General features: G+C 36.9%; 1 protein-coding gene, 1 long non-coding RNA gene and 2 pseudogenes across 3 annotated transcripts in view; 2 read left to right on the top strand and 2 right to left on the bottom strand.

Moving 5' to 3' along the window:
- LOC146936851 (putative disease resistance RPP13-like protein 1 pseudogene) overlaps nucleotides 1-26,634 on the top strand; it is a 54,021-nt pseudogene that overhangs the window by 4,317 nt on the left and 23,070 nt on the right. The window lies entirely within an intron of this gene.
- On the top strand, nucleotides 1,678-10,021 carry LOC146936854 (putative disease resistance RPP13-like protein 1; annotated as a pseudogene).
- On the bottom strand, nucleotides 10,136-10,707 carry LOC146936853 (secreted RxLR effector protein 78-like). Its single transcript, XM_085749289.1, has 2 exons — nucleotides 10,256-10,707; nucleotides 10,136-10,142 (listed from the first exon to the last, which is right to left on the bottom strand). The coding sequence occupies exons 1-2, from the start codon at nucleotides 10,705-10,707 to the stop codon at nucleotides 10,136-10,138; spliced, it is 459 nt and encodes a 152-aa protein (XP_085605415.1).
- LOC146936852 (uncharacterized) lies at nucleotides 20,153-22,112 on the bottom strand. The gene is made up of 3 exons (XR_015030746.1): nucleotides 21,949-22,112; nucleotides 21,708-21,779; nucleotides 20,153-20,445 (listed from the first exon to the last, which is right to left on the bottom strand). It is a non-coding gene; the product is annotated as an uncharacterized LOC146936852 (long non-coding RNA).

The following is a 26,634-nucleotide window of genomic DNA, read 5'->3' as shown; positions in this document are numbered from 1 at the left end:
TCTTATGCACATTTGTTGAATCATAGCAAAAATCAATCTTTTACTGTTATATTTGGAATATTACAACTGAGAAATTCAGCGGGAATAACTCATTATGTTTTGTAAATTGTAATAATCTAAATGGAATAGTGTCAAGAACATTTTCTACAACAATAAAAATTGAACAATCATGTCTTTGGAGCTAATCAAAGGAGAATGCTTATTTCATCTTTTCAGGAGATCAAAGGCCGATGTGGATGATAATCAGCTCACTTGATGAATTGATGAAAAATGCTTCTTTGATTTTTTATGGGGAATTGAAGCCAAATGCATGGTTGCCATTGATTGCCACAAGATTTAATTTACTTAGCTGCTAATAGTCAGTTTGCATTTTATTATCATTTGAATGTTTCCTAATAACCTGCATGATCCGGTCGGACAAAGTACAAGGCAGCAGGGTTTGTAATATTTGTAATTTGTAACTTTAAGAGAATGCTCATATGATTAAACCATGCATTTGTTGAATTAATATAGTTGTTATTGGTTCTAAATATTCATATTCTATAAACATTTGCTGAAGTAAACATGTGTTCATACACAACTATGGAAGTAAATGCAACTTCTTCTCTGCAACATATAGAACATAAATAAACAGTTTCATTTCTTCAAAATCATATAGTTGATCCTTAAGATTCAGTTTCATTTCATTTCTCTATGCACGAGAAAGTGTATATGTTCCATCTGAAAGAATGATCTGAATGAATATTTGATCTTCTAAGTAAATGGACCTTACAACCTCTGCAGCCCTCAAAGTAATAATAAGTGTGTTAAGATGCTTCACAACCCTTTTCTTCATTAGCTTAATCTACTGTATTATAGTACTGTAAACATTTTGATTAATAGCTCATAATTTGTATGAATGACCAGAAATATATTCTACTAAACTGTGCTTAAAGCATAAGAAGTTTGTATTTTCATAAAGATCAAAGGATTGAATTTAAAGTGAGACAGAGAACAGTTTGATTTGAAGTAACTTGTTACTTATCCTTTACTGTTGGCAACTTGTCACACACCACACAATCTAGGTGTCCTTATATATCAAAATAATGAAACCAGAATGATCAATTGTTGAGATGCCCTTAAAGGATCCTCTCTCTTCGGAATGTTCGCTTTGACGGTAATCATAAATCCTGTAAGAATGTAGGTGCGGATGGCCGCGATCCTCCACTCACTCTGTAAGTCTTGTAAATACTCCATTATGTTACTCTATATATGTTTATTTTATCGATCCAACTGTTGAATTATCTTAACGAACGTGTACAGATTTTCTTCTTTTCAGGAGAGGCCAAAGTGATGAAAATAAGCTCACTTGATGAATTGAAAACAAAAGTGGGCCATGTTATTGTAATGATTCTTCCTGTAAAAATGTTTGAGAGGAGTGAAATGGTTGTCATTGCCACAAGAGAAGACTTACTTAGTTACTCAATCTGTATTTTCTTATCATTTGTATGTCTGTATATCCTACATAATCTGCACAAGCAAGATTAGAATGTACTACGCATTGTAATATTCTCAAATCTGTCCATAAATCATTAATGAGCACTGCCAACCATCCAATAGCAGCACTGTTATCAATTCATTCACATATGAGTCTTTGCTCTTTACTTTCAATTATTTCTATCCTTCAATCTTCATAGCTCTTAATTTCCTTCAAAATTTCGTTTACAAATTTTTTCCTTGCTGCTTTACTCTATCAATCAGAGATGGCCGCAGCTTTCGTTGGAGGTACATTTCTGTCTGCTTCTGTTCAAACCTTAATGGACAAACTAACTTCAACCGAATTTCGTGATTATATCACAAACTCAAATTTGAATGAATCATTGATGGAAGAGATGGAAACAACTATACTTGCTCTTGAGGTTGTACTGGATGATGCAGAGGACAAGCAGATCCTCAAACCAAAAATCAAACAATGGTTGGATCGGTTAAAAGATGCAATCTTTGATGATGCGGATTTGCTAAATCAGATCAGCTACAATGCATTGCGATGCAAGGTGGAGGAAAAACAAGCGGAGGAACACTTTAAAGATAAGTTTCGGAACTTTCTTTCAACTACAAACTCAAATGGAGTGATCAATTCTGAAATGGAGAAGATTTGTAAAAGGCTGCAAACTTTTGTCAGGCAGAAAGATACACTTGGCTTGCAAAGAACTGCAAGTGGTAGGGTTTCTCGTAGAACTACTTCAAGTTAATTAGTAAATGAATCTGTCATGGTGGGTAGGAATGATGATAAAGATAGACTCATCAATATGCTGGTATCAGACATTGACACCAGTAGAAATAATAATTTAGGTGTTGTTGGAATTTTGGGCATGGGAGGTGTCGGCAGAACGACCCTTGCACAACATGTTTATAATGATGAAAAGGTTGAACAATATTTTGATCTCAAATCATGGGTTTGTGTATCAGAAGATTTTGATGTTGTGAGAGTAACAAAGTCTCTCTTGAATCTGTTGTTAGAAAAACAACATATGCTGCTTCAAAGATCTGGGAAAGTGATAATCTTGATATCCTTCATGTTGAATTAAAGAAAAACTTGCGGGAAAAAAGATTTTTGCTTGTGTTGGATGATCTTTGGAATGACAATTACAATGAATGGGATGAGCTAGTAAGTCCCCTCATTGATGGAAAACCTGGAAGTTCTGTGATTATAACAACGCACCAACAAAAAGTTGCAAAGATGGTGGCACACACATTTCATATTCATAAATTAAATCCCCTGTCAAATGAAGAATGTTGGTCTTTACTCTCAAGGAATGCATTCGAAAGTGATGAATTTAACGATAATAAAAACACAACCCTTGAAGAAATTGGCAGGAAGATCGCAAGAAAGTGTGGCGGATTGCCAATAGCTGCTAAAAAACACTAAGAGGTATTCTACGTTCACGGGTAGACAAAAGGCAGTGGACTACAATTTTGAATAGCAATGTATGGGACTTACCAAATGATAATATTATGCCTGCCTTGCATTTGAGTTACCAATATCTTCCCTCTACTTTGAAAAGATGTTTTGCATATTGTTCAATTTTTCCAAAGGATTCCCCATTTGATAGGAAGAATTTGATTTTTTTTGTGGATGGCAGAAGGCTTCCTTGATTGTTCTCAAGGGGGGAAATCGGCGAAGGAATTTGGTGATGACTGCTTTGTTGAATTGTTGTCCAGATCATTAATTCAACAATCAAATAACAATGTATGTGGAAAACTGTTTTTCATGCATGACCTTGTAAACGACTTAGTTACTTTCGTATCTGGAAAAAGTTGTTACAGGTTTGAATGTGGTGATATCTCTGAAAAGGTTCGTCATTTGTCATATATTCAAGAAGAGTATGACATTTTCATGAAATTCAAGCCTTTCTACAATTTCAAATGCTTGCGAAGCTTCCTACCCATTTACTTTTTGAGTTTACACCATAGTTTATCCATCAAGGTGGTTGATGATTTGATACCAACACTAAAATGGCTGCCTGTGTTATCGCTTTCAAATTACACAAACATCACCAAGCTACCGGATTCAATTGGCAATTTGGTGCAATTGCGGTATCTAGATCTCTCTTCCACTAGAATAAAAATATTGCCTGATGCAGTCTGTAAGCTTTACAATTTGCAAACCTTGAATTTATTTGGTTGTGGTGATCTCACTGATTTGCCAGTGCATATGGGAAATTTATTAAGTTTACGTCACCTTGATATAAGTGGGACCGACATAAATGTGTTGCCTGTGGAAATTGTTGGACTAGAAAACCTTCAAACTTTGACCCTTTTGTAGTGGGTAAGAAACATGTAGGGTTAAGTATCAAAGAGCTAAGGAAATTTCCAAATCTACAAGGAAAACTTGTCATCAAGAACCTGCACAATGTTGTTGATGCCACGGAGGCAAAATATGTCCACCTGAAAAGAAAAGAGAAAATTGAGGAGTTAGAGAGCTGCTATGGGGAAGACAAAGTGAAGACTCACTAAAAGTGAAAGTTGTTCTTGATATGTTGCATCCACCAATAAACCTGGCGGGACAAGTTTTCTGAGTTGGTTGGGATACTCTTCATTTTCTAAACTGGTGTCCCTTCACATCAATAATTGTGAATTTTGCATGACACTTCCACCCCTAGGGCAACTACCTTCTCTCAAGTACCTAGAAATACATGGTATGAGGATGTTGGAGACAATCGGCAGAGTTCTATTATGTCCAAGGAGAAGAAGGTTCCAATTCTTCCTTCCAACCATTTGCAGCCCTTAAGCATATAAAATTTGACAGCATGCCAAATTGGAAGGAATGGTCTCCCTTTGAAGGAAACAAGTTTGCTTTTCCTAGACTTAGAACTTTGGAATTACATAATTGTCATGAACTAAGGGGACATTTGCCTAGCCATCTTCCTTGCATAGAAGGAATTGAAATAAAAGGCTGTGCACATCTATTGGAAACACCACCTACTCTGCATTGGTTGTCGTCAATAAAAACAATTAATATTGATGGGCTACACTATTATCTGTGCCAAAATTGATTCTGAGCAGCACATGTCTTCAATACTTGGATCTCTATGAAATAACGTCTCTGACTGCATTTCCAACAGATGGTCTACCCATTTCATTGCAGTCACTTGGTATTAGAATGTGTGCTAAGTTATCATTCATGCCTTTTGAAACATGAAGCAATTACAATTCACTTGTGAATTTGTGGTTACGAAGTAGCTGTGATGCACTTACATCCTTTCCACTTGATGGTTTCCCTATGCTCCAAACACTTGACATACGTGATTGTAGGTGTCTGGATTCCATTTTATTTTTGAAAGTCCTTCATGTCGGTCATGAAGCCTCCAGTCACTTAAAATCAAATCCCATGAATCAATTGGATTGTTTAAAGTCAAGCTTAAGATGGACACGCTCACTGCTCTTGAACAGTTAACTTTGAATTGTGGAGAGTTGTCATTTTGTGAAGGAGTTTGTCTACCTCCCAAGTTACAGTCAATTGAGATTTCATCCCAAAGAACAACGCCGTCTGTAACGGAATGGGGTCTCCAAGGCCTAACCACTCTTTCAAGATTGGTAATTGAAAAGGATGGTGATATAGGTAACACCTTGGTAAAAGAGCCGTTGCTACCCATCTCCCTTGTGTCTCTGAATATTGGTGATCTCTATAACATGAAGACCTTTGATGGAAATGGGCTTCAACACCTCTCCTCTCTCGAAAATCTTCACTTTCGTAATGTAAGAACTAAAAGTAATTTCAGAAACTTAGAGATAATTTCATTCTACATCAAAAATAAAGCTTCTGATACAATATATAGAAAAAACAGAAAAAGTGAACAGCAGGACAGCATAGTAGTCTGTCACCTAACCAAGATTACAAAGTCTTAAACACTTCAACAAGTATGGGTCACCATACTTCTGCAGAGGTAACTTCAACTACTACATTAAAATAAAAGATAACATAAAATATCACAAAATACTATTGTGTACATCTGAAATCTCAATGTCTCAACACTCCTCCTTGAGATTTTGGATGGACACTCCAAGCAATTCTCGAAACTTTTCAAACTTAGCTCTTGGAAGAGATTTAGTCAATATATCAGAAACTTGAGAGTCGGAACAACAATGAATAAGCTTGATCTCTTGATTTTTGACAGCCTCGCGTATGGCATGGTACTTCACTTGAATATGCTTGGTTTTTCCATGTTGAACTGGATTTTCAGCAATAGCAATTGCTGATTTACTATCACAATAAAGCACAGTTGCTTCCGGCTGTTGTATTCTCAAATCAAAGAGTATTTTCCTCAACCAAATAGCTTGGTTTGCTGCTGCAGCTGCAGCTACATACTCTGCTTCAGCCGTGGATTGAGCTACAATTTCTTGTTTCCTTGAGTTCCATGAGAACATGCCAGAGCCTAAAGAAAAAGCATAGCCTGTAGTACTCTTCATGTCATCAATATTTCCAGCCCAATCACTATCAACATAGCCCAACAAACTTCCATTTTCACTTGGCTTGTACCATATTCCGAATTGAGTAGTACCCTTAACGTATCTAAGCACCCTCTTTGCTGCAGCAAAATGTGTCTTGGTAGGACTCTGCATAAATCTTGAGAGTAAGCTTGCTGCATACATAAGATCAGGTCTAGATGAAGTAAGATAAAGTAGACTTCCAATCAAACTTCTATAACGAGAAGCATCAATTTTTTCAGCTTCATCTTCCTTTGAGAGTTTCAAATTCCACACCAAAGGAGTGGGAGCTGATTTGCAGCTTTCCATTTTAAACTTCTTCAAAACTTCACGAGCATACTTCTCTTGATTCAAAAAAATTCCACTCTCAGATTGATGCACTTCCAAGCCGAGAAAATAGTTCATTTCCCCTAAGCTAGACATCTCAAACTGGTTTTTCATCTCCTCCATAAGTTGTTGAACTTCTTGTTGATTATTGCTTGTTACTAGCAAGTCATCAACATACAAAGAGACAATTAAGGAACCACCATCCAACAACTTTTTTACATAAAGAGTTGCATCATTTTCACTCCTTTTGAATCCTTGATCAAGAATGTGGCTATCAATTTTGCTGTACCAAGCTCTAGGGGCCTGTTTCAGCCCATATAAAGCTTTATGAAGCTTATAGACCTTGTCTTCCCTCCCTTTTACCAAAAAACCAGCAGGTTGAGCAACATAAATTTCTTCATCAAGGTTTCCATTTAAGAATGCTGATTTGACGTCTAAATGCCAAATTTTCCGCTTCATTTGTGCTGCCAATGCTACAAGAATTCGAATAGTATCCATTCTTGCTACCGGTGCAAATGTTTCTGTGTAGTCGATCCCGGATTGTTGAACATAGCCCTTGACAACAAGTCTGGCCTTGTATTTGTTGATGGATCCATCTGGGTTCATCTTGACCCTATAGACCCATTTCACTCCTATGACATTCTTGTCTCTAGGCTTGTCAACCAGCTGCCATGTCTTGTTCTTTTCAATGTTGTCCATCTCCTCTTTCATAGCCTGGTACCATTCCTCAACTTTACTAGCATCTTCAAAGTTGGTAGGTTCAAGGACAGCACTATTGCATCTTTGATAAATCTCTGAAAGAGGTCGGGTACCTCTTACAGCAAAGTCATCATCAACTTCTTCATCTTGATCTTCATTTGTATCCTCGAGAGAAGGCAAAGTTGAACCTCTATCAACTTGAGAGGTCTCCCAATTCCAATATGCATCTTCATCCACCTTAACATCTCTATTAATGTAAATTTTATTTGAATCAATTCCATAGACTTTATAGCCCTTAGACTTTGAGCTATAGCCTATTAAAATTCCTTTTTCAGCCTTTTCATCCAATTTGCTTCTTTTCACATCTGGTATGTGAGTGTAGCACAGAGAACCAAACACTCTTAGATGCTTGATAGACGGCTTGATGCCTCCCCAAGCCTCAATAGGTGTCATCCCTTCTACAGCCTTTGTAGGAAGTCGATTTTGGAGATAGACAGCAGTGTTTATTGCCTCTGCCCAAAAGGACTTTGGCAATTTCTTCTCAAAAATCATGCATCTAGCCATTTCAAGGACAAATCTATTCTTTCTTTCAGAAACTCCATTCTGTTGAGGCGAGTAGCTGACTGTAAGTTGACGTTCAACACCCAAATCATCACAAAATTTATTGAATTCTGCAGAAGTATACTCCTTCCCGTTGTCAGTTCTAAGTTTCTTCAATAAACAACCACTTTGATTTTCAACAAAGACCTTAAACTTCTTAAAAACAGAAAAAACTTCAGACTTCTGTTTCAGAAAATAAACCCAAGTCATCCTTGTAAAATCATCAATAAAAAGAATAAAATACTTGCTTCCATTGAGTGAAGTAGTATTCATAGGTCCACAAACATCTGAGTGAACCAATTCAAGTTTTTTACTTGCTCTCCATGTTGCTGAACTTGGAAAAGGCAACCTATGTTGCTTACCAAGTTGACAACCTTCACACACCTCTGAAAAATTTTGAATATTGGGCAAGTCTTTGACTAACTCTTGCTTTTGAGCAAACTGGATAGATTTCAAATTATAGTGGCCAAATCTTTTGTGCCAAAGCTTAGAATCAAGTTCAGCCTTACTCATTTTACATTCATGTTCAGAAACTAAATTCCAGTTAACAGGAAAACTTCTTTTTCTCATATTTACTTCAAATAATTCATGACCATTAACATCAGTTACCACACAACTTCCTTCTTTAAATAACAAGCAATAGCCTTTTTCAATCATTTGGCCCACACTCAACAGGTTTTGATCAAGTTCAGGAACTAAAAGTACATCAGAAATGTATTTAATACCTGTTGCAGTGTGAATTTTCACCGTTCCTCTACCTTTGATGGCAACTTTATGTCCATTTCCAATCTTTACAGATCCTGCAGCGGGTTTGAGCTCTGAAAACAGTTCTGGTTTGCTAGTCATGTGTTGTGTGCAGCCACTATCAATAAACCATGTGTCTCCATCCTCCGAACTCCTAGTAGTATTGGCCATGAACAAGAGTTCTTCACTATCTTCAGTTTCAGTCACATTTGCCTTTTGAGAAGTATGATTTTGTTGCTGCTGTTTCAGCCTACAAAACCTCTCAATATGCCCAGTTTTATTGCAAAATCTACATTGAAATGGTGGTGGCGTTTTTCCCTTGTACCAACAATCACTTTCCTTGTGGCTGGTTCTTTTGCAAATTCCACATTTTGGAAATCTTTCCTTCTTTGTATCTTTCCCAGAATGCTCTCCAACAAATTTCTTTTCACCTTTGGTTGCTATGGCTTTTCCTTTGTGTTTGACTTGTAAAGCTGTTTCTGATGCTTCCTCTTGTCTCAAAAGTCTTCTCTGCTCTTGAGCTTGAAGAGCATTTATAAGCTCTGTTAAGGTTATCTTGGAAAGATCTTTTGATTCTTCAAGTGCAGAAATCTTTGATTCGAATCTTTCAGGTAAAACCACCAAAACTTTTTCTACAATTCTGCTATCAAGAAATTGTTCTCCCAACAATCTGATTTGATTCACAACTTTCATAACTTTCGTCATGAAATCATTTATGTTTTCAGCCTCATTCATCTTTAAGGCTTCAAACTCTCTTTTGAGATTTAGAACCTGCATCTGCTTGGTTCTTTCATTCCCAAAAAACTCTTCTTCTAGCTTTTCCCAAACTTGCTTTGCTGTCTCCAAGTGTGAGATTCTCATGAAAACATCATCATTCACAGCAGAGTGAAGGATGGTAAGAGCCTTAGCTCTCTTGGCAACTTGCTCACTGTGGTATCTCATTTGAGCAATAGTTGGATTTTCTTGCAAAGGTGGTGGTTCAGCAGCTGTTTCCACCACTTCCCAAAGATCATAGGCCCTCAAATGAGTCTTCATCTTCACAGACCAGATTTCATATTTCTTTCCTGTAAATACAGGAGGTGCTGGAAGGGTAATATTGTTTGAAGCCATCAAGAAAAATTGTTGGGTGTCAAGAAAGCAAGGGTTTTTAATCACAGGCCCTTTAAGAACAAACCAGGCTCTGATACCATTTGTAAGAACTAAAAGTAATTTCAGAAACTTAGAGATAATTTCATTCTACATCAAAAATAAAGCTTCTGATACAATATATAGAAAAAACAGAAAAAGTGAACAGCAGGACAGCATAGTAGTCTGTCACCTAACCAAGATTACAAAGTCTTAAACACTTCAACAAGTATGGGTCACCATACTTCTGCAGAGGTAACTTCAACTACTACATTAAAATAAAAGATAACATAAAATATCACAAAATACTATTGTGTACATCTGAAATCTCAATGTCTCAACACGTAATTGTCAACAACTTGAGTCATTGCCTGGAAATTTCCTTCCTTCCTCGCTGAAATCACTTGAAATTTGGAGTTGTGAAAGACTTGAGTCATTACTAGAAGACTGCCTCCCTGACTCTCTTAAGCGTCTGAGCATCGTATTTTTCCCTTTGTTAGAAGAAAGGTATAAAATGAAGGAACATTGGTCCAAAATTTCTCTCATTGAATTCATCTGAGCACGCGTTGAATTCATAGCACCAGTGTACAATCGGCTTTTAGCATTGTTAATAATTTGTCCGGACACCTCAAAATATCTATGGAAAATATTTAGAAGCACACGAATATTACGCTTAGTTCCTGTACAAAAAATCATAACATCATCAGCATATAATATGTGCGTAGGAAGAGAAACCCCACGACAATAAGTCATAGGATGCAGCCTCCTTGATGCTACCGCCAAAGAAATGGACCTACTCAAGACATCTTCGGCCAAGCAGAATAAGAGAGGGGATAATGGATCCCCTTGTCGAACCCCTCTAGTGCAAGAGAAGAAACCCACAACCTTACCATTAACCAACACAGACAGCCGAGCTGAATTCAATATAGCTAGAATCCAATTCACAAAAGTCTCAGCAAAACCGAAACCCCTAAGAACATTAAGCAAAAAATTCCAGTCTAAAGTGTCAAAAGCCTTCGCAATATCGACCTTTAAAGCTACATTACCTCCATATTGATGCTTGTCAAGTAAATTAATAGCTTCCGATGCAATAATCACACATTCATAAATATTACGATCACGAATAAACCCACGTTGCTCAATTGAAACAATCCGCATAGCAATGGGTGCCAATCTGTCTGCAAGGATTTTGGTGATAACTTTAAACTGAAAATTAGCTAGAGCAATAGGGCGATAGTCTCCCATCACTCTCGGCCCTGGCACCTTTGGAATAAGCACAATCAAATTGTTATTAATATTTGCAGGAAGAGCATCAGTAATAAAAAACTCCTGAACCGACTGGACTACATCCGTACCAACAATGTCCCAATAGGTTTGATAGAAAAGTCCTCCAAACCCATCAGGACCCGGGGCACCATCCCCGTTAAGGGAAAACACGTTTTATTATATAAGTGGCTATTTGTATTTAAAATTAAGGGTATTTTTGGAAAGAAAAGTCCAACCCAAAGGTGTGCTTATAGATAAAAAAAAAAAAAGCACACTATCATAGTTTGTATAAGCAATTATAAACCAGCAAAGTCAAATAATTCTTAAAATTAATCGTAAATAATTTGAATCATAATCACTTATAAACCAGCAAAGTCAAATAATCCATAAAATTAATCAACTTTGATTAGTTGTAACATGAAAGAAAAAAAAAACTTACAAGTTAATTCTGAATTCTAATGCAGAGGGCGGAGAGAGGTTGAGAAAACTAAACAACGCGGGAACGAACTATGAACTGTGAGAACCCTACTTATTAATATTTTTAATATAGTGCTAACAAATCTTTTTCTAAAAGATTTTGAATCATAATATTTTGCTCACATTTATTACTAATATTTTTATCAGAGGGTTTAAAGTCCAATTTGTAACATTATTTTATTCTCATGTTTGTTACTAATATTTTTTTTTTGCTCACGTTTGTTACTAATTTTTTATTAGAGGGTTTGTTACTAATCTTTTTTTTGCTCACGTTTGTTACTAATCTTTTATTAGAGGATTTAAAGTCTAATATTTAACATTATTTTTTGCTCATGTTTGTTACTAATATTTTTTTAGAGGATTTAAAGTCCAATCGTTAACAATATTTTTTGCTCATGTTTGTTACTAATCTTTTTTTAGAGGATTTATATAGTCCATTTAATATAGTGCTAACAAATCTTTTTCTAAAAGATTTTGAATCATAATATTTTGCTCACGTTTGTTACTAATATTTTTATCAGAGGATTTAAAGTCCAATTTTTAACATTATTTTTTGCTTAGTTTGTTACTAATATTTTTTTTTGCTCACGTTTGTTACTAATCTTTTATTAGAGGATTTAAAGTCTAATCTTTAACATTATTTTTTGCTCATGTTTGTTACTAATCTTTTTTTCAGAGGATTTAAAGTCCAATCTTTAACAATATTTTTTGCTCACGTTTGTTACTAATTTTTTTTAGAGGATTTATAGTCCAATCCTCATCGGCTATTATTTTTGTTTAAAAAAAAATTAAAAAAAACTCATAGACTCGTGAGAAAAAAAGCAGTAAAAAACATAAACTTTGGAATATTTTTTTTTCATAAGTGATTATTGTTCAACTTTGATTTTCTCAAATTCTGATTCATTCATTCTTCTAACAAAAAAAGTAAAAACAAAGCTTGAATTGTAATGTTGGCGGAAATTAAATTGCTCGAAGGATAAAACAGAAAGATATTTAATTCATGAAGTGGACCTTAAAGATATTTCATGCAATGGTGTTTCAGAAGTATTTGTAACATCCCGCTCGTCAGCTAATGGAAATTTTACCTGTTAAATGTATCAGAGGAATATATTCATAGAAAGTAAGTTCATGGGTAATATTTTATGACATGTCAGTATATTACGGATAAAGTATCAGTGCCAGATTAAACACGTTTAAGGCAAGGGCGATTTGGTAATTGCATGGGAAAGGATATTTATTTGGTTTAAGCACCAAAATATCTCATTTTTCTCTTCTCCTTTCTCTCTCTTAAGGTTGGCAAGAGCTTCTCTCCCTCCTCTCTTCTCTCTCACGCTCTCAATCCTCTCTTCTCCTCTTCACAAATCTTCCTAAACTTCAACCCCTCATGGTAAATCTCAAACTATGTTTCCTCATGGTCTCTAAGCATGTGGAAGTTTGGTCTTGGTTGATTCCTTTACTCCTCCTCATCAAGAAAAGTTCAAAGAGTTAGGGTTTTGATGAAGAAGCTTTGGGTTGGAGTAAAGATGATTAAGCAAGAATCATGATGTCTTAAATTGCAAGAAAACAACAAGAATGAGATGGTGTGTTCAAAGGAAACAAGTTGATCAAAGCTAAGGTTATGGCTTGCCTGGGCTTGAGGCTTGGAGTTTTTGCTAGAGCTTTGATAGGTGAGTTCAATAGATAGATATCCTACCTTTGGGTTTGATAATCTTGTGAATAAAATCATGTTTTATGTTAGTTTTGCTTTTATGAAAATTAAGTAACCCCCATGAAATTCTTGTTGTTTATATGTTAAAATTGCCATGAGATATGTTAAAATGAAGCTATACATGATGCTAGATGTGTTTGGTGCATTACAGGGTCAAATTGTACGAGTTTTGGGTCGAAAATCGCGAAAACCTGCAGCCGAAAACACCAAAAACGCAAAATTCGCAGCGCTGCGCCTGAACAAGGGCGCTAGGCGCCCAAAGTCAGAGAGCCAACGCTAGGCGCCCTCCCTCTGGCGCCAGGCGCCCCAGACAGGACAACGTCCGCGTTGTCTTGCGTTCGGGTGCTTGGGGGCAGTCGTGTGGGGGTCCGAGGCGATCGTTTTGAAGTATTCTTTTGCCGTTTTCACTTATTTTTCTACTGGAACAAACTTGGCTTTATCAAATCATAGAATTTTCTAAATGGCTTAAGACTTGGGTTTTGGCATTTTCGGTCTTCAGAAATTGTTGGAAATATGCACATCACATCAAATGATCCTTGAATCAGAAATCATGGCAATCTTAGCATGTATCACAAGGATGGCTCAAGAGAGTTTAAGCATGATGGGGTAGCAATGAACTAAGAAAGGGAATGTATGTAGAGCCTTGGCTTAGCTAGTCGAGAACTAGAAAGATAGCAAGAATCCCTAGAATGATAAGACGCGAAGTGTAATCTCTTCGCACATGAGCTAGAATAACTTAGCTAGTACGTAAGTTGTGGATTGATAAGTTATTTCTCTCCACCATGTTAAGTATGAACAAGTATAAGTTACCATTAATCGGATCGATCAAGGTTCCGAGGTAAGCAAGCAAGTATGTATATGTTTAACTTATATGCACGACAAGACCATGACTAATAAGTGTAGGTGACATGTCTCTTGATATCCACATCAGGGGGATACAAGGGGTTCTCATCATGAGAACGATTCAAGCCGTAAGGGACCCGCATGTCACTGAGTAAACAAGACGTAGGTGCTCGTGTCTCTTGTTATCCACGCCAGGGGGATACGGGAGGTTCTCGACCTAAAGGGAACGGTTCAAGCCGCAAGGGACCCGCACGACACCGAGGGAGTCCGATGTACGTACATCGATCATGTATGGGATTGTTCTCGAGGTTACTCCACCCGGGACTATCCGTAAAATGAATCAAGATAATGTTTGTTTGTTCAACGCTAACCTAATGAATGAACTTAGATACATTTATGCATGATATGAATACGATTATGTTCCTCATGATTATGAATATGTTATGACATGTAGAATGATTCCATGCAAGATTAAGTTAAGAGCAAGAGCATTAGATGCTAAAGACAAGAACAAGGCATGTGTAGAACAAGTAAAGATTATGAAACCGACGACGATCTTAGGTTTCCCCTAATCGTCCGATTTAGATGTGTGTCATGACATGTTATGTTTAGGCCCGATACGTAGAGCGTATCAGTGGCAATGCGGTTTTAGCTTCCCCCTCGACCGCCATGACACGTATAGGAAGTGAAGCCTATAACAAGTAAGTTAAGCCTATGGGTCTAGCATGCACTATCGTATAGGGAACATGACCACACACGTATAATCAACCGTCAGGTTGTATTGTAGACACGTGGTGAACGTAGGTTTCCCCTGAGGTTACCTATAGCCTAGGATTTAGGGGAACTCACTGAGACATTATGTCTCATCCCAATCCTTATTTGTTTCAGATAAGCAGGATGATTATGCATGTTCGTAGCCGGATGGATATTACTTCAAGGGTTCGTTCGTACAGCTGCAGGATGTTATGGATGTCAAGGATGTATTTTTATGTATGGATGAGATGTATTGTATTATTATTTATACGAACGTGACTTGATGTAAATATTATTCATTCGGAAAATTTTAAGTTGTATATTTTAATGTATCCAGTACTAAGAATAACGTTCATGCTAAACTTTCTAGATACGTTTAGTATGGGTGTTACAATTGGTATCAGAGCAGGTCGATTTGGATCCTTGGGTCATTAATGTTACAACTAAGGTAGTGGGACAATTGGGTTCCGGGTAAATGTTCTAGTTGTTGTTGTTAGTTAAGCCTGATCAACTCGATTTAGCAATCAACGATTAGAACAGATGCCTGAGAGCTGAATAGGACCCAGGAGGAACGAAGTATGTGATGAAGATGCACTGGAAAGTGTGAACTCAGAAGTAAGAACTCGGAATGAGTATAAGTAGGAAGTTTGATCGTGCCGAAAGTTGGCCGGTGAACTGATCAGGTACAAGTGTGAATCCTCAGGGAATGTAAGACATGATAAGAAGGAACGTACCGCCAATGTCGGGTAAGATGATAGTGATACTTAATGTACCCGTAAGCGAAGAAGTTGGATATATACATATATATATATATATATATATATATATATCTAATCATGACCGAAAGATTCGGTAAGAGTTGTTGTTGGATCGGGTTTATGATATTCTAGAATGTTAGAACAAGGCTACAAGATAGTGAGAAGTCGACATATGATGACGGAGTCGGCGGGCTCTCAGGAATAGCGATATGTGAATGAAGTTAAGGACAAGTATGCTCGAAAAGTTGCGTAAGTGGCAATGTAACGAGGTAAGCTTTTCGTAGTGGAGGAAGTTAAGGATTCAAGAGAAAGTTTATATTATCAGGAGTAAGGCATTGATTTCCGATGTGCCAAGAATTGTATCGAAAAAGGTTGATGTTGTCATGCATATGTTATAGAATATTTTACGACGATAGGAATGAATGATGTGCATTGTATACTTGAGAATTAGAATTTTATGCAACAAATGTTTTCTAAAAAATAGAGTTGGAGAAGCTCACCAATAGCAAGCCTGGGACGAAACTTCCCGTTTTGTGAAATCTACTAGTTTGTTTCTATGGCTTGCAATGACTATTGGAGACATGTCTTCACAATAATATTTTACGTGACGAAAATCTTTTATGACATCAAGTAACGAATGCACATCACATTCTATGATTTCTAAGGAAGAAAGTGCATGGACAAGTATTAACGGAATCGATACGGTTTAAGATAGTTTTGGAAGTTAATGTGTCAAGAGTCAAGGAAGAGCTCAAATCAAGAGTTTGGAAGTTCCAGTATTGATATGGAAGTCATAGAGGTGAAGGTATGAATTAAGAAGTTAAAGTGGTGCAAAGTTATGAGAAATCACAAGGTTCTCGGATTTTGTGGAATTATGACGTATTTCTCGAACCTCTGTTTTGCTTAATTGACTTCCTAAGGCTCATTATGGAAGTGAACTATAAAGTTTAAATAATTTTTAGAAAGATTTATGCGTATGGGCGATTGAAGTTGATATTTTGGAAAATTCACAAGAGATTTTCTAGGAACCGGTTTGCTACGACACTCGTAGAACGGGCTAGACTTATTAGAGTCTAGGTTTGATGGCACGCATGTGTTATCAACTCGTTCTATGATTTTGGAGTAACGACCAGGGCCTAAAATTAGTATTTGTATATAAAGTAGAAAGAATGTCAATGTCAATGACCCGTGCGCTAGTTTATGAAGTTTTCTTTAAAAGAAAATCAACGAGCGAACAAGGGTATGATTAAGCAAAATATAGTATGCAAGAATGAGAAGGTACAAGGCTAGAAGTTCAAGAAAGATATGTTTAAGTGTTAGTTAAGGTTGTCAACGGGATTCGAGTTTGCTCGGAAACAAGTTCCAATATGATATGTACACCTCCACAGGTAAATGCAACCACCAAGAACGTAAGGTTTACCCCCAAGTTAAGTATTATGAGCATAAGATAAGTTATCATGAGTTTTGTTCTTACCAGGCAGTGGTAAAGACAAGGGTGAAGCTGTGACGTTGTTTGCAACATGGAAGATCTTGAGATTAGTTCAAGAAGTAAGTATTCAAGTGGTAAGCATGAATTGAAGTCTCAATTGCTCTAACGGCGTAGAGTATTAGTTTAAGCCAACCGGTGGGAATCAGAGTAGCGCCATGGAAGTTAATCGTTAAACACGAAACATGGGAGTTTTAGTATGTATGAAGCTTCGTGAATAATGTTCGGTTGGTAAGGCAAGTTTAGCAGAAGCATCATAAGACAAGTGAGGAGTTCTTGATGTGATAAGTAAGTATGGATGTTTATATAGATAGCATCGGCTAAGATAAAAGTTTTAAGTATGTGCCATCATTTAAGTAAGAGGGAAATGAGAAGAATTGCCCTATATGCATTGGTCAGGATGCACGAAAGATGATAATGTGGAGAATCAAGTTTAGTGTTCCGAAGAAGAGGAATAAGTTTATGTTAAGAGGTCCAAGGATTTCCTATGGATATGTAAGCGGTATGGCAAGTATGTATATCGGTTGAACAAGGGAAGAATTTATCTTTGAAGTTACGCATGTTATCATGAGAGAGAAGTAACTTTTGAGTGATGTGTGAAGAGATTCATACTCATGTGTGCAATACTTGTTGGGTGAAAACGATACTTCTTAAGACATGCCAAGTCATGATTTTATAACTTCTAAAACTAAGATTGGTATTATGGAACTTGGGAACGATGTTTAATTTTTATTTAACTCATGAAATTATACATTTTCGAAACTGACAAGATACGTTTTAAGTAAACTCACTTAAGGCGTATAAACTTCAGGACCAATTTGTTGTGGACAAGCTGGGGACAAGTTGTTAAATCTTTTTCAAATATAGGATCTCGTCCGGTGGTTCTTTAGTACCATTACAAAATCAGTTTTGGAAATGATAAAATCTTTTTCAGTCATGTATTTATACGTTCCAAGAACCCGAATACCAGAGCTTAAGAAAATTTCTTCAAGAAAAATGCTGGAACATGTATCGTTATCATTTAACAAGAAGTGGCACTTGAAGGTATGTACATGTTATGGAAACGACAATGTTCGTATGAAGCCAATATCCTACAGGATACACAGGAATGTGTTAAGAATGTTTGATGTATGTGCAAGTAGATGTGCTAGAAAGTTTCAAGAGCATGGGAACCACAACGTTGGTGAATAAATTGTTAAGATGAATCGGCATAGTTGATTTCACATTTCCATGTCAAGCTATGTGAGTACCCACTATTTCAGGTGCAGAGAAATCGCATGAAGTCGGAAAATTTCCTAAGGCTCTGAAAAAAGATAAGTGATTCGTGGAATCGTCTATATGAGTAATGAATGTAAGAGGCATAAGTCGCAACGTGCGGTGAAGAAGATTATGTAGGCATGAAAAGATATTTAATGTTGCAAGTAAGCACTGCAGGGCAAACCTGGTTTCCGGTAGGAATCCAGTTAAAAGGCAAATCCTGAGTGTACATGTTTATGATAATATACTTTTATGAATGGTAAATGGGTAAGGTACGAATCCGAAATAATGAGTCTATGTGTAGCAAAGAATGTTCCAAATCATGATGTACTAAGATAACTTCAAAATTTGAGTGATATTAAGATCAAGAAGGCTATGTTCAATTGCATGTGGGTTAAGAAGTAAGATGAGGACATGATATGACGAACTCCATGAATAAGTGTGAATAGAATATGTATGACTCAACCCATAGATGATAAGTTTTTGTCATGATGATTGGTAGTCGAACTTTAAATTTCGAGGACGAAATTTTTTTTAAGGGGGGTAGAATGTAACATCCCGCTCGTCAGCTAATGGAAATTTTACCTGTTAAATGTATCAGAGGAATGATATTCATGGAAAGTAAGTTCATGGGTAATATTTGATGACATGTCAGTATATTACGGATAAAGTATCAGTGCCAGATTAAACACGTTTAAGGCAAGGGCGATTTGGTAATTGCACGGGAAAGGATATTTATTTGGTTAAAATATCTCATTTTTCTCTTCTCCTTTCTCTCTCTTAAGGTTGGCAAGAGCTTCTCTCCCTCCTCTCTTCTCTCTCACGCTCTCAATCCTCTCTTCTCCTCTTCACAAATCTTCCTAAACTTCAACCCCTCATGGTAAATCTCAAACTATGTTTCCTCATGGTCTCTAAGCATGTGGAAGTTTGGTCTTGGTTGATTCCTCTACTCCTCCTCATCAAGAAAAGTTCAAAGAGTTAGGGTTTTGATGAAGAAGCTTTGGGTTGGAGTAAAGATGATTAAGCAAGAATCATGATGTCTTAGATTGCAAGAAAACAACAAGAATGAGATGGTGTGTTCAAAGGAAACAAGTTGATCAAAGCTAAGGTTATGGCTTGTTTGGGCTTGAGGCTTGGAGTTGTTGCTAGAGCTTTGATAGGTGAGTTCCATAGATAGATATCCTACCTTTGGGTTTGATAATCTTGTGAATAAAATCATGTTTTATGTTAGTTTTGCTTTTATGAAAATTAAGTAACCCCAATGAAATTCTTGTTGTTTATATGTTAAAATTGCCATGAGATATGTTAAAATGAAGCTATACATGTTGCTGGATGTGTTTGGTGCATTACAGGGTCAAATTGTACGAGTTTTGGGTCGAAAATGGCGAAAACCCGCAGCCGAAAACACCGAAAACGCAAAATTTGCAGCGCTGCGCCTGAACAAGGGCACTAGGCACCCAAAGTCAGAGAGCCAGCACTAGGCACCCTCCCTCTGGCGCCAGGCGCCCCAGACAGGACAACGTCCGCGTTGTCTTGCGTTCGGGTGCTTGGGGGCAGTCGTGTGTGGGTCCGAGGCGATCGTTTTGAAGTATTCTTTTGCTGTTTTCACTTATTTTTCTACTGGAACAAACTTGGCTTTATCAAATCATAGAATTTTCTAAATGGCTTAAGACTTGGGTTTTGGCATTTTCGGTCTTCAGAAATTGTTGGAAATATGCACATCACATCAAATGATCCTTGAATCAGAAATCATGGCAATCTTAGCATGTATCACAAGGATGGCTCAAGAGAGTTTAAGCATGATGGGGTAGCAATGAACTAAGAAAGGGAATGTATGTAGAGCCTCGGCTTAGCTAGTCGAGAACTAGAAAGATAGCAAGAATCCCTAGAATGATAAGACGCGAAGTGTAATCTCTTCGCACATGAGCTAGAATAACTTAGCTAGTACGTAAGTTGTGGATTGATAAGTTATTTCTCTCCACCATGTTAAGTATGAACAAGTATAAGTTACCATTAATCGGATCGATCAAGGTTCCGAGGTAAGCAAGCAAGTGTCACGACCCAAGATTTAAAATCGTGACCGGCGCACGAACTAGAACATCCTAGTCCGGCAAGCCTATTGACAACACTAGAAAATTATAATTTAAACAACTTCCAAAGTACTCATTTCAAAATAATATCCACCGAAATTTCGACAAAGTATCATCTGTATTTTCAATATTTTCCAAGATGTAAATCCTGTTCATATCAGCTAGAATTTAAAAAGTGACACTGTTTGTACAGTTATAAACAAAATATCATATACTTCCAATAGCTGCAGATATACCGACTCAACATAAACAAAAGAGTCTTCCACCAAAGGAAGCCTACCACAAGAGCAACAATGTTGAGACTCTGAGTATGTTAGCAACTTGCTACTCAACTGCATTCTGAATCTGAAAAAAAATAGAAAATGAAAGAGTAAGTCACAAGGACTTAGTGAGAGATAACAACCACCACCAGCTAGAAGGGAAATACACAAGGGCACGATTATTTACTTTCTCAAATCTAATGTCAATTTACAAAAATAGTAACCGTCTAAAATTCTAATAACCCGCAACCCTTTATACGCATGAAAATCCACAAATGGTATATATTTCCAATCAAATAGGTATGCTTCTACGAAAAGTCCAACATCGTAAAGACATAAAGATAACATTACAAGCCTTAAAAAAATAAATTGCCGAAAATCATAATAAAAGCCTCTAAAATATATTGTCGACAATCTTAATAAAAACCTTTAAAGAAAATATAGAAAACTCCATTTAGTGAAAATAAACAAAATGGGTGAATCGAGAACTAGCTCCATCTCGTTGATAGCCCTCTCCTCCTAATGGTGGCCTTTCCATAGGGGCGGCTCCATCTAACGGATAGCTCTTTTCTCTCGACTCAAAACAAAGTGTAAAACATTTTCAATTAGGGAGTTTACCTCTCATTGATAGCCCTCTCCTCCTAATGGCGGCCTTTCCATAGGGGCGGCTCCATCTAACGGGGTAACTTTACCTAATTGAAATCACATACTAGGTGCACCTAGGTCGTCGTCATTATAACCGTAATTTTCAAAACTCCATTCTTAAAACATAATGCTAAAATCATATTTCACAACATAACGAAACTTGTTTCAAAATACATATCATCAAAACTCAATCGAAAATCTACCACTTATAATAAATCCCAATTCAAATCCAAATCAAAATTCAAATCGCGTACAAATTAACATCCACCTTTGAAAAACGCATATTTAAAAACCACGTTTCACAACATGTCAAAACAATTACGAAAATACATACAATCAAATCGTCCGTTTCAATTTCTTTACTTTATAAATCACAAGTAAAATCCAAATCCAAATGGAGCGCATATTAATATCGAAAATTCTCAAGAACATATATCTCAAAACCATATTTCTTCATATCTCAAAACTCATGTCATAATATATGCAACCAAACCTCAATTTCAAATCTTTTGCTCAATAAATCATAGATAAATCCAAATAGGGTATAGTTTAATTTGATGACTTTGAAATTATATAACAATGACGAGAAAAATGTTCAAAGGGTGTGTTCCCCAATTTGATAAATACTTTAACATATAAAATCAACAAAATATTGATAAGAAAGATAATTAAAATAAGTGATAATGATCGTTATCAACTCACAGTTATGCCGAATTGACCAAATTTTCTCTCCAGCCACTCCCGTAGAAGCAAGCAAAGTATCCAGTGCCCAATCTGAGCATCGGTAATATTTTTAAGATTAAAATGAGTATTCTAAAAAAATTTCTAACTATATGCAGTCCTAAATTCCTTCCATACCTACTCTAAACTCTATAATAAGTTTCTAAATCAAGCTACACACAGCTAGAGATGCCTTAATTGAGTTATGGGTTGTGTAAATTACCTCAAAGAATCTTTGAGCCACTTTCATTGTATGGGCATCCTTCTCCTTTCTTAACCCACCAACACTAACTCAAAATCCTACCCAAGAGAACTTGTGAGAGTATTAGAAATCTTTGATTAGGTGTGAAATTGACCTCATGAGTGTATGGAAGAAATATGGCATATTGAAAGAAAAAGGAAATGGTGTATTGAAGGAGGGTAGTAGAAGTGGAACCTGATAGAGAGATATGAAAGCTTCGGGAGAAATAAAAAAAAATGGGTGGCTCTCTATATTTTTATATTCTTTTTATATTTGCTGTCCTTTTTTTTTTTTTTTTAAAAACAAAAATAATAAAAAAATTTGAAACGGTGCGTTTCATTCTTCCCCCCTTAAGAAAATTCGTCCTCGAATTTTAACCACTACTAGCGTTGGTTTTAACTAAACGCGGTTCCTTTTCACACATCACTTGTTTGGATTACCAAGTTGTTTCTTCACCGAAAGGTCCATGACATAAACCTTTACCAAAACAGTATTCTTAGAACATAAAGATCTCACTTTCTTATCTATCATAGTTGTCTTATGGTTCTTGTAAGACATACTCATCTAACTGCACATCTTCATGATTATCTCCATGAGAAGGGTCATAAAGGTAATTCTAAAGCACAAATATATAAAAGAGCATATGCGCACACGAGAAATTCAATGGAAGTGCAGGGTGGTAAGCTACAAGTCCGAACTACTGCCAAATCTCAAACGTTTCAATAAACCTTGGAACTAGTTTGCTCAAGTTTGAAAAACCACCCTACATTGGTGAAAATTGTAAGAATACATGTTCTCACACTGAACTCTAAGGTGAAGGTGAGAAAAACACAAGAAGGGGGGTTGAATTGTGTTTTGAAAAATTCTTCGTTTCTCTAAACAACTGAATACACTGATCAGAAGCTAAGTGAGATAGCTTCTGAAGTGATGATCAGAATCTAAATGCAGCGGAATAAAACAGAGAGAGAGAAGAAGAACGACACAAAGCAATTATACTGGTTCCTTCCACAATCCGGAAGTAGTCCAGTCCCCCTTGCACTTCCAAGGAGATTTCACTATGAGTAATATCTGATTACAAATGCTCAAGCACACAAGCAAGAGACTTCCAATGCTCAAGCACACAAGCAAGAGACTTCCTTTGCTCAAGAACACAATCAAGAGACTTCCTGCTCAAGCACAACTGCAAGAGACTTCCTAACTAAACAAAATTACACAGAAAATTGTTTAAGTTTGAACACTTGATATACAATCAGAGGTGCTCACAATACAAATCAGATACAGACTCAATGGACTTAAGAATTTCTAAAATATGACTTTGAGACACAGAAATTCTAAGTGAATGCAGAACAATTTCAGCAGAGGTTTGGTACTTGTGAAAATCTTGTGAGTCTTTCGTTCAGCGTTCTTGCATTACCAATTCTCTAGGTCTTCACTCCTTTATATAGAGGTGTGAAAGAGACGTTGTGAAATTGCCAGCACACCAAAGAGTCGTTGTTGAAGCTTGATCTTTCACCAATGATCTTTTGCCTGATTTGGTTGTTGTCCTATGAAGAACAAATTTGAAATCCATTCCTTATCCAAAGGAACATCTATGCAGGCGAGACCGTATTCTGGAGCTGTTTTCTTGTCTTGAAGCGCAGACACAAAACAGAGTAGTGGAGAACGTGGTTGTACAATTCGTACAAAGTACAATGTCAACGCTTTCGTCCAAATTGCAAACACACGCCTTCAAACACCTTTGAAATGACCGTTGCAAGCTCCACTAATCCTTTGTTTGTGTTTTCGAATCCAATAGACAGCTTTTGCATTGATAATTCTTCAATTCTTGATTCTTTGCAAATCCAGTTGATATTCAGCTTCTGGTGAAATGGCTTCTGATGAGGCAGCTTCTGATGATGCAGCTTCTGATGGTTCAGCTTCTGATGAGATGACTTCTGCAGCTTCTGATGATGCGGCTTCTGATAATGTGGCTTCTGGACCTCTTGTCTTCAGAAACACTATTCTTCAGGAGCAGCTTACTTCAGGAGCGCTATTTCTTCAGGAGCAGCTTGACTTCAGGAGCGCTTTTTCTCTTCAGTAGCAAGTTGCCTTCAGGAGCGTCCAAGCTTCAAATTTTTTGTTGTTTCCATAGCTCTTTATTTGCTCATTCAGAACCAATGATGATGTAACTTTATAATTATGGTCCTGTACACTTGAACAAATATTAGCTAGTCCAATTTACAATTTTTAATACCTTGTTATCATCAAAACTCTTTAAGGTTCATTGTTAAACACATTTTGTTCCAACAATCTCCCCCTTTTTGATGATGACAAACAAAAGTATTTAAAAATTGATCAATTGTTGTTAATCTAATTAACAAGTTGACTTTGGGGTTCTGAGGTTTGTAAGCTCAGAATCTGAGGTTTGTAAGCTCAAACTCCCCCTGAGTCTGATAGTCTTTAAGGTGAGGTTTGTAAGCTCCCCCTAAGTTCTATCCAGGTTAATTAAATTCATTTTTCGCGCAATAATATTATCAGAGCTTAAAAATTGAATCATTGAAAGAATTAACTTATAGATAAGAAGAATGGTTCAATTAATTATACTTGAATTTTGATACTCCTTCTTTCGTTCATAGCCTATACCAATAAGGTAAAAAAATGATAGAAGTTTTTCAAAAAATTCAAATGTCATTAATGGGGCTCAGAGCCTTTAAATACTTGTCACATATACTCCCCCTTTTGTCATTATCAAAAAAATTGAAATAAATCTAAGCACAAAAGACAAAAAAGATATGAGAAAAACTCAAACGTGAGAGAGTATACTAAGCAATGAACTAAATAAATCAGAGCAAAAATCATATATATTCAATTGTCAGAAGCAGCTAAATAGTCAGAATCAGTAAGCATTCAGAAGCAAAAGAAATAAGACAAGATGATTTCAGAAGCAAGGACTAAGAAATTTTAAAACAAACAACAAACAAAGAAAAACACAAGGGTGTGCAACTAAGTGTTGGTTTGTTGTTGTTTCTTCATCTCTTCCATTTCTTCAATCTTCTTCTTCAACAATTCTTCAAGTTGTTGTTGCCTCTGAAGAAGAGCTTGTTCCCTTTCTCTAGCTTCTTGCTGCTGCTGTGCCATCTGTTTCTTCAGAAGCTTACACAACCTTGCTTCTCTGGTCAAGTAATCTGTTTCAAAGAAGAAAGGCTGGTTTGCCAGGAGCAGTGTAGAGCTTCTTACTCTCAGACTCTGATTCACATTCTCCATTACCCTTCTGACTGAAGCTTGCTTGACTCTGATGCATTTGGCCTTGATTTCTTCAATAAGCCCAGCTGCCCGGTTCTGAAGAGATGCCCAGGAGTCTTCATATGCACCTGTGAGATCAATTGTCCTTCTTTGATCCACCAGATTGTGCATCTGACTCAAGATTGTCAGAAGCTCAGAATTAATATATCCAGATTCCAGGATGTTTGTGGGGGGATGATCAAGGGTTTCAAGATCAGAATCACTGATTTCTAAATCTTGAATAGGGTTAGGAACTGGAATGGTAAGGAGTGTTTGTGTGTTTGAAGATGAGGGCTGGTCAGAATCAATGTGTGTGGTGGAGGTTGAGGCTTGAATGTTGACTAGAGAGATGTCAACATCCATGGGAGTTGGTTCAGGAGAGTGTTCAGGTAAAGGTTGAAATTCAGTTTCAGATGGTGGTTGTTGTGGTGAAGTTGTTGTTTGAGTGTTGAGTTGGGGGTCAGTGGTAGCTATTGGTGATTGAGGGGGTGTTGTGGGTTTATGTGGTTCAGGTGTTTGTTGATGGGGGTTTTCTGAAACAACATTTTCAGAAGCAGCTGCTTCTGGAGTTGTTTCAGAGGCCTTTTCTGAGGCTTTGTCTATGGGTAACTCACCTGAGTAGTGGAGAGCAAGATTGTCTAAGACAGAAGTGTCTTCTATTGTTTCAGGTGCTGATGGTGAAGAGGGTGAAGTGGGGATAGAGGTGACTGGAATCTGGATTACCTGATCTGCAGGGCCAGCTTCAGAAGTGATAGTACTAGGTGCTTTCAGAACCGCTTCTGAAGCTTTAACAGCCACTTCCTTGACTTCTTCAGACTTCTTCTTGAAAAATTCATCACAATTTTCCAGACCTGAAGCCTTGAGCCTTTGATCCCTCTCCAAATTGTATTGAGCTTCTTTCCTTTTTAACTCAGCTAGCATCTGAACAGCTTGCCCATCAGCTTCTTTCTCCATATCAGAAGTTACTTCAACCATTGGAGTGAAGGTTAGTTCAGATGCCTTCTTCTTGTGCTCATTTGCCTTTATCTCATCAAGCGCTTTATTCAGATGCTCTTCTGTGATGATGGACTCTGATCTGCCCTTACTTCTTTTTATGGGAATAGAAGCAGCTCTAATTTTCTTCTTCTCCATTCTATCTGCTAACTTATCAGCAGCGTATTCCTTAGCCATCCTTTCCATGGCTGGAGTTACTTCAACCATAGAGTTTTTCAACTCAAGAGGAGCTTTCTTTTTCTTCAACTTGGGATTAGCTTCTTCTTTCTCTAACTCGTCCAGAGCTTCATCCAACTTCTCTTTATGGTAGACAGTTTCAGTCTTTCCTCTCTTTCTCTTAACAACTTTCAGTTGCTTGACCTTATCAGCAGCAGCTCCAGGAGCACTTTTAACTTTCTTCACTTTAACAGGAGC

This window comes from Medicago sativa, chromosome 3 (assembly GCF_051527215.1).
Source record: "Medicago sativa cultivar Bolivia chromosome 3, Bolivia_mono, whole genome shotgun sequence".
Classification (NCBI taxonomy): Eukaryota; Viridiplantae; Streptophyta; class Magnoliopsida; order Fabales; family Fabaceae; genus Medicago; species Medicago sativa.
The sequence above is the reverse complement of the archived record's forward strand: the minus strand, read 5'-3'. Positions and strand labels throughout refer to the sequence as shown.

Bases quoted from the DNA above. Each gene is read 5' to 3' on its own strand.
- LOC146936853 (XM_085749289.1), bottom strand. From the start codon at position 10,707: ATGGGAGACTATCGCCCTATTGCTCTAGCTAATTTTCAGTTTAAAGTT.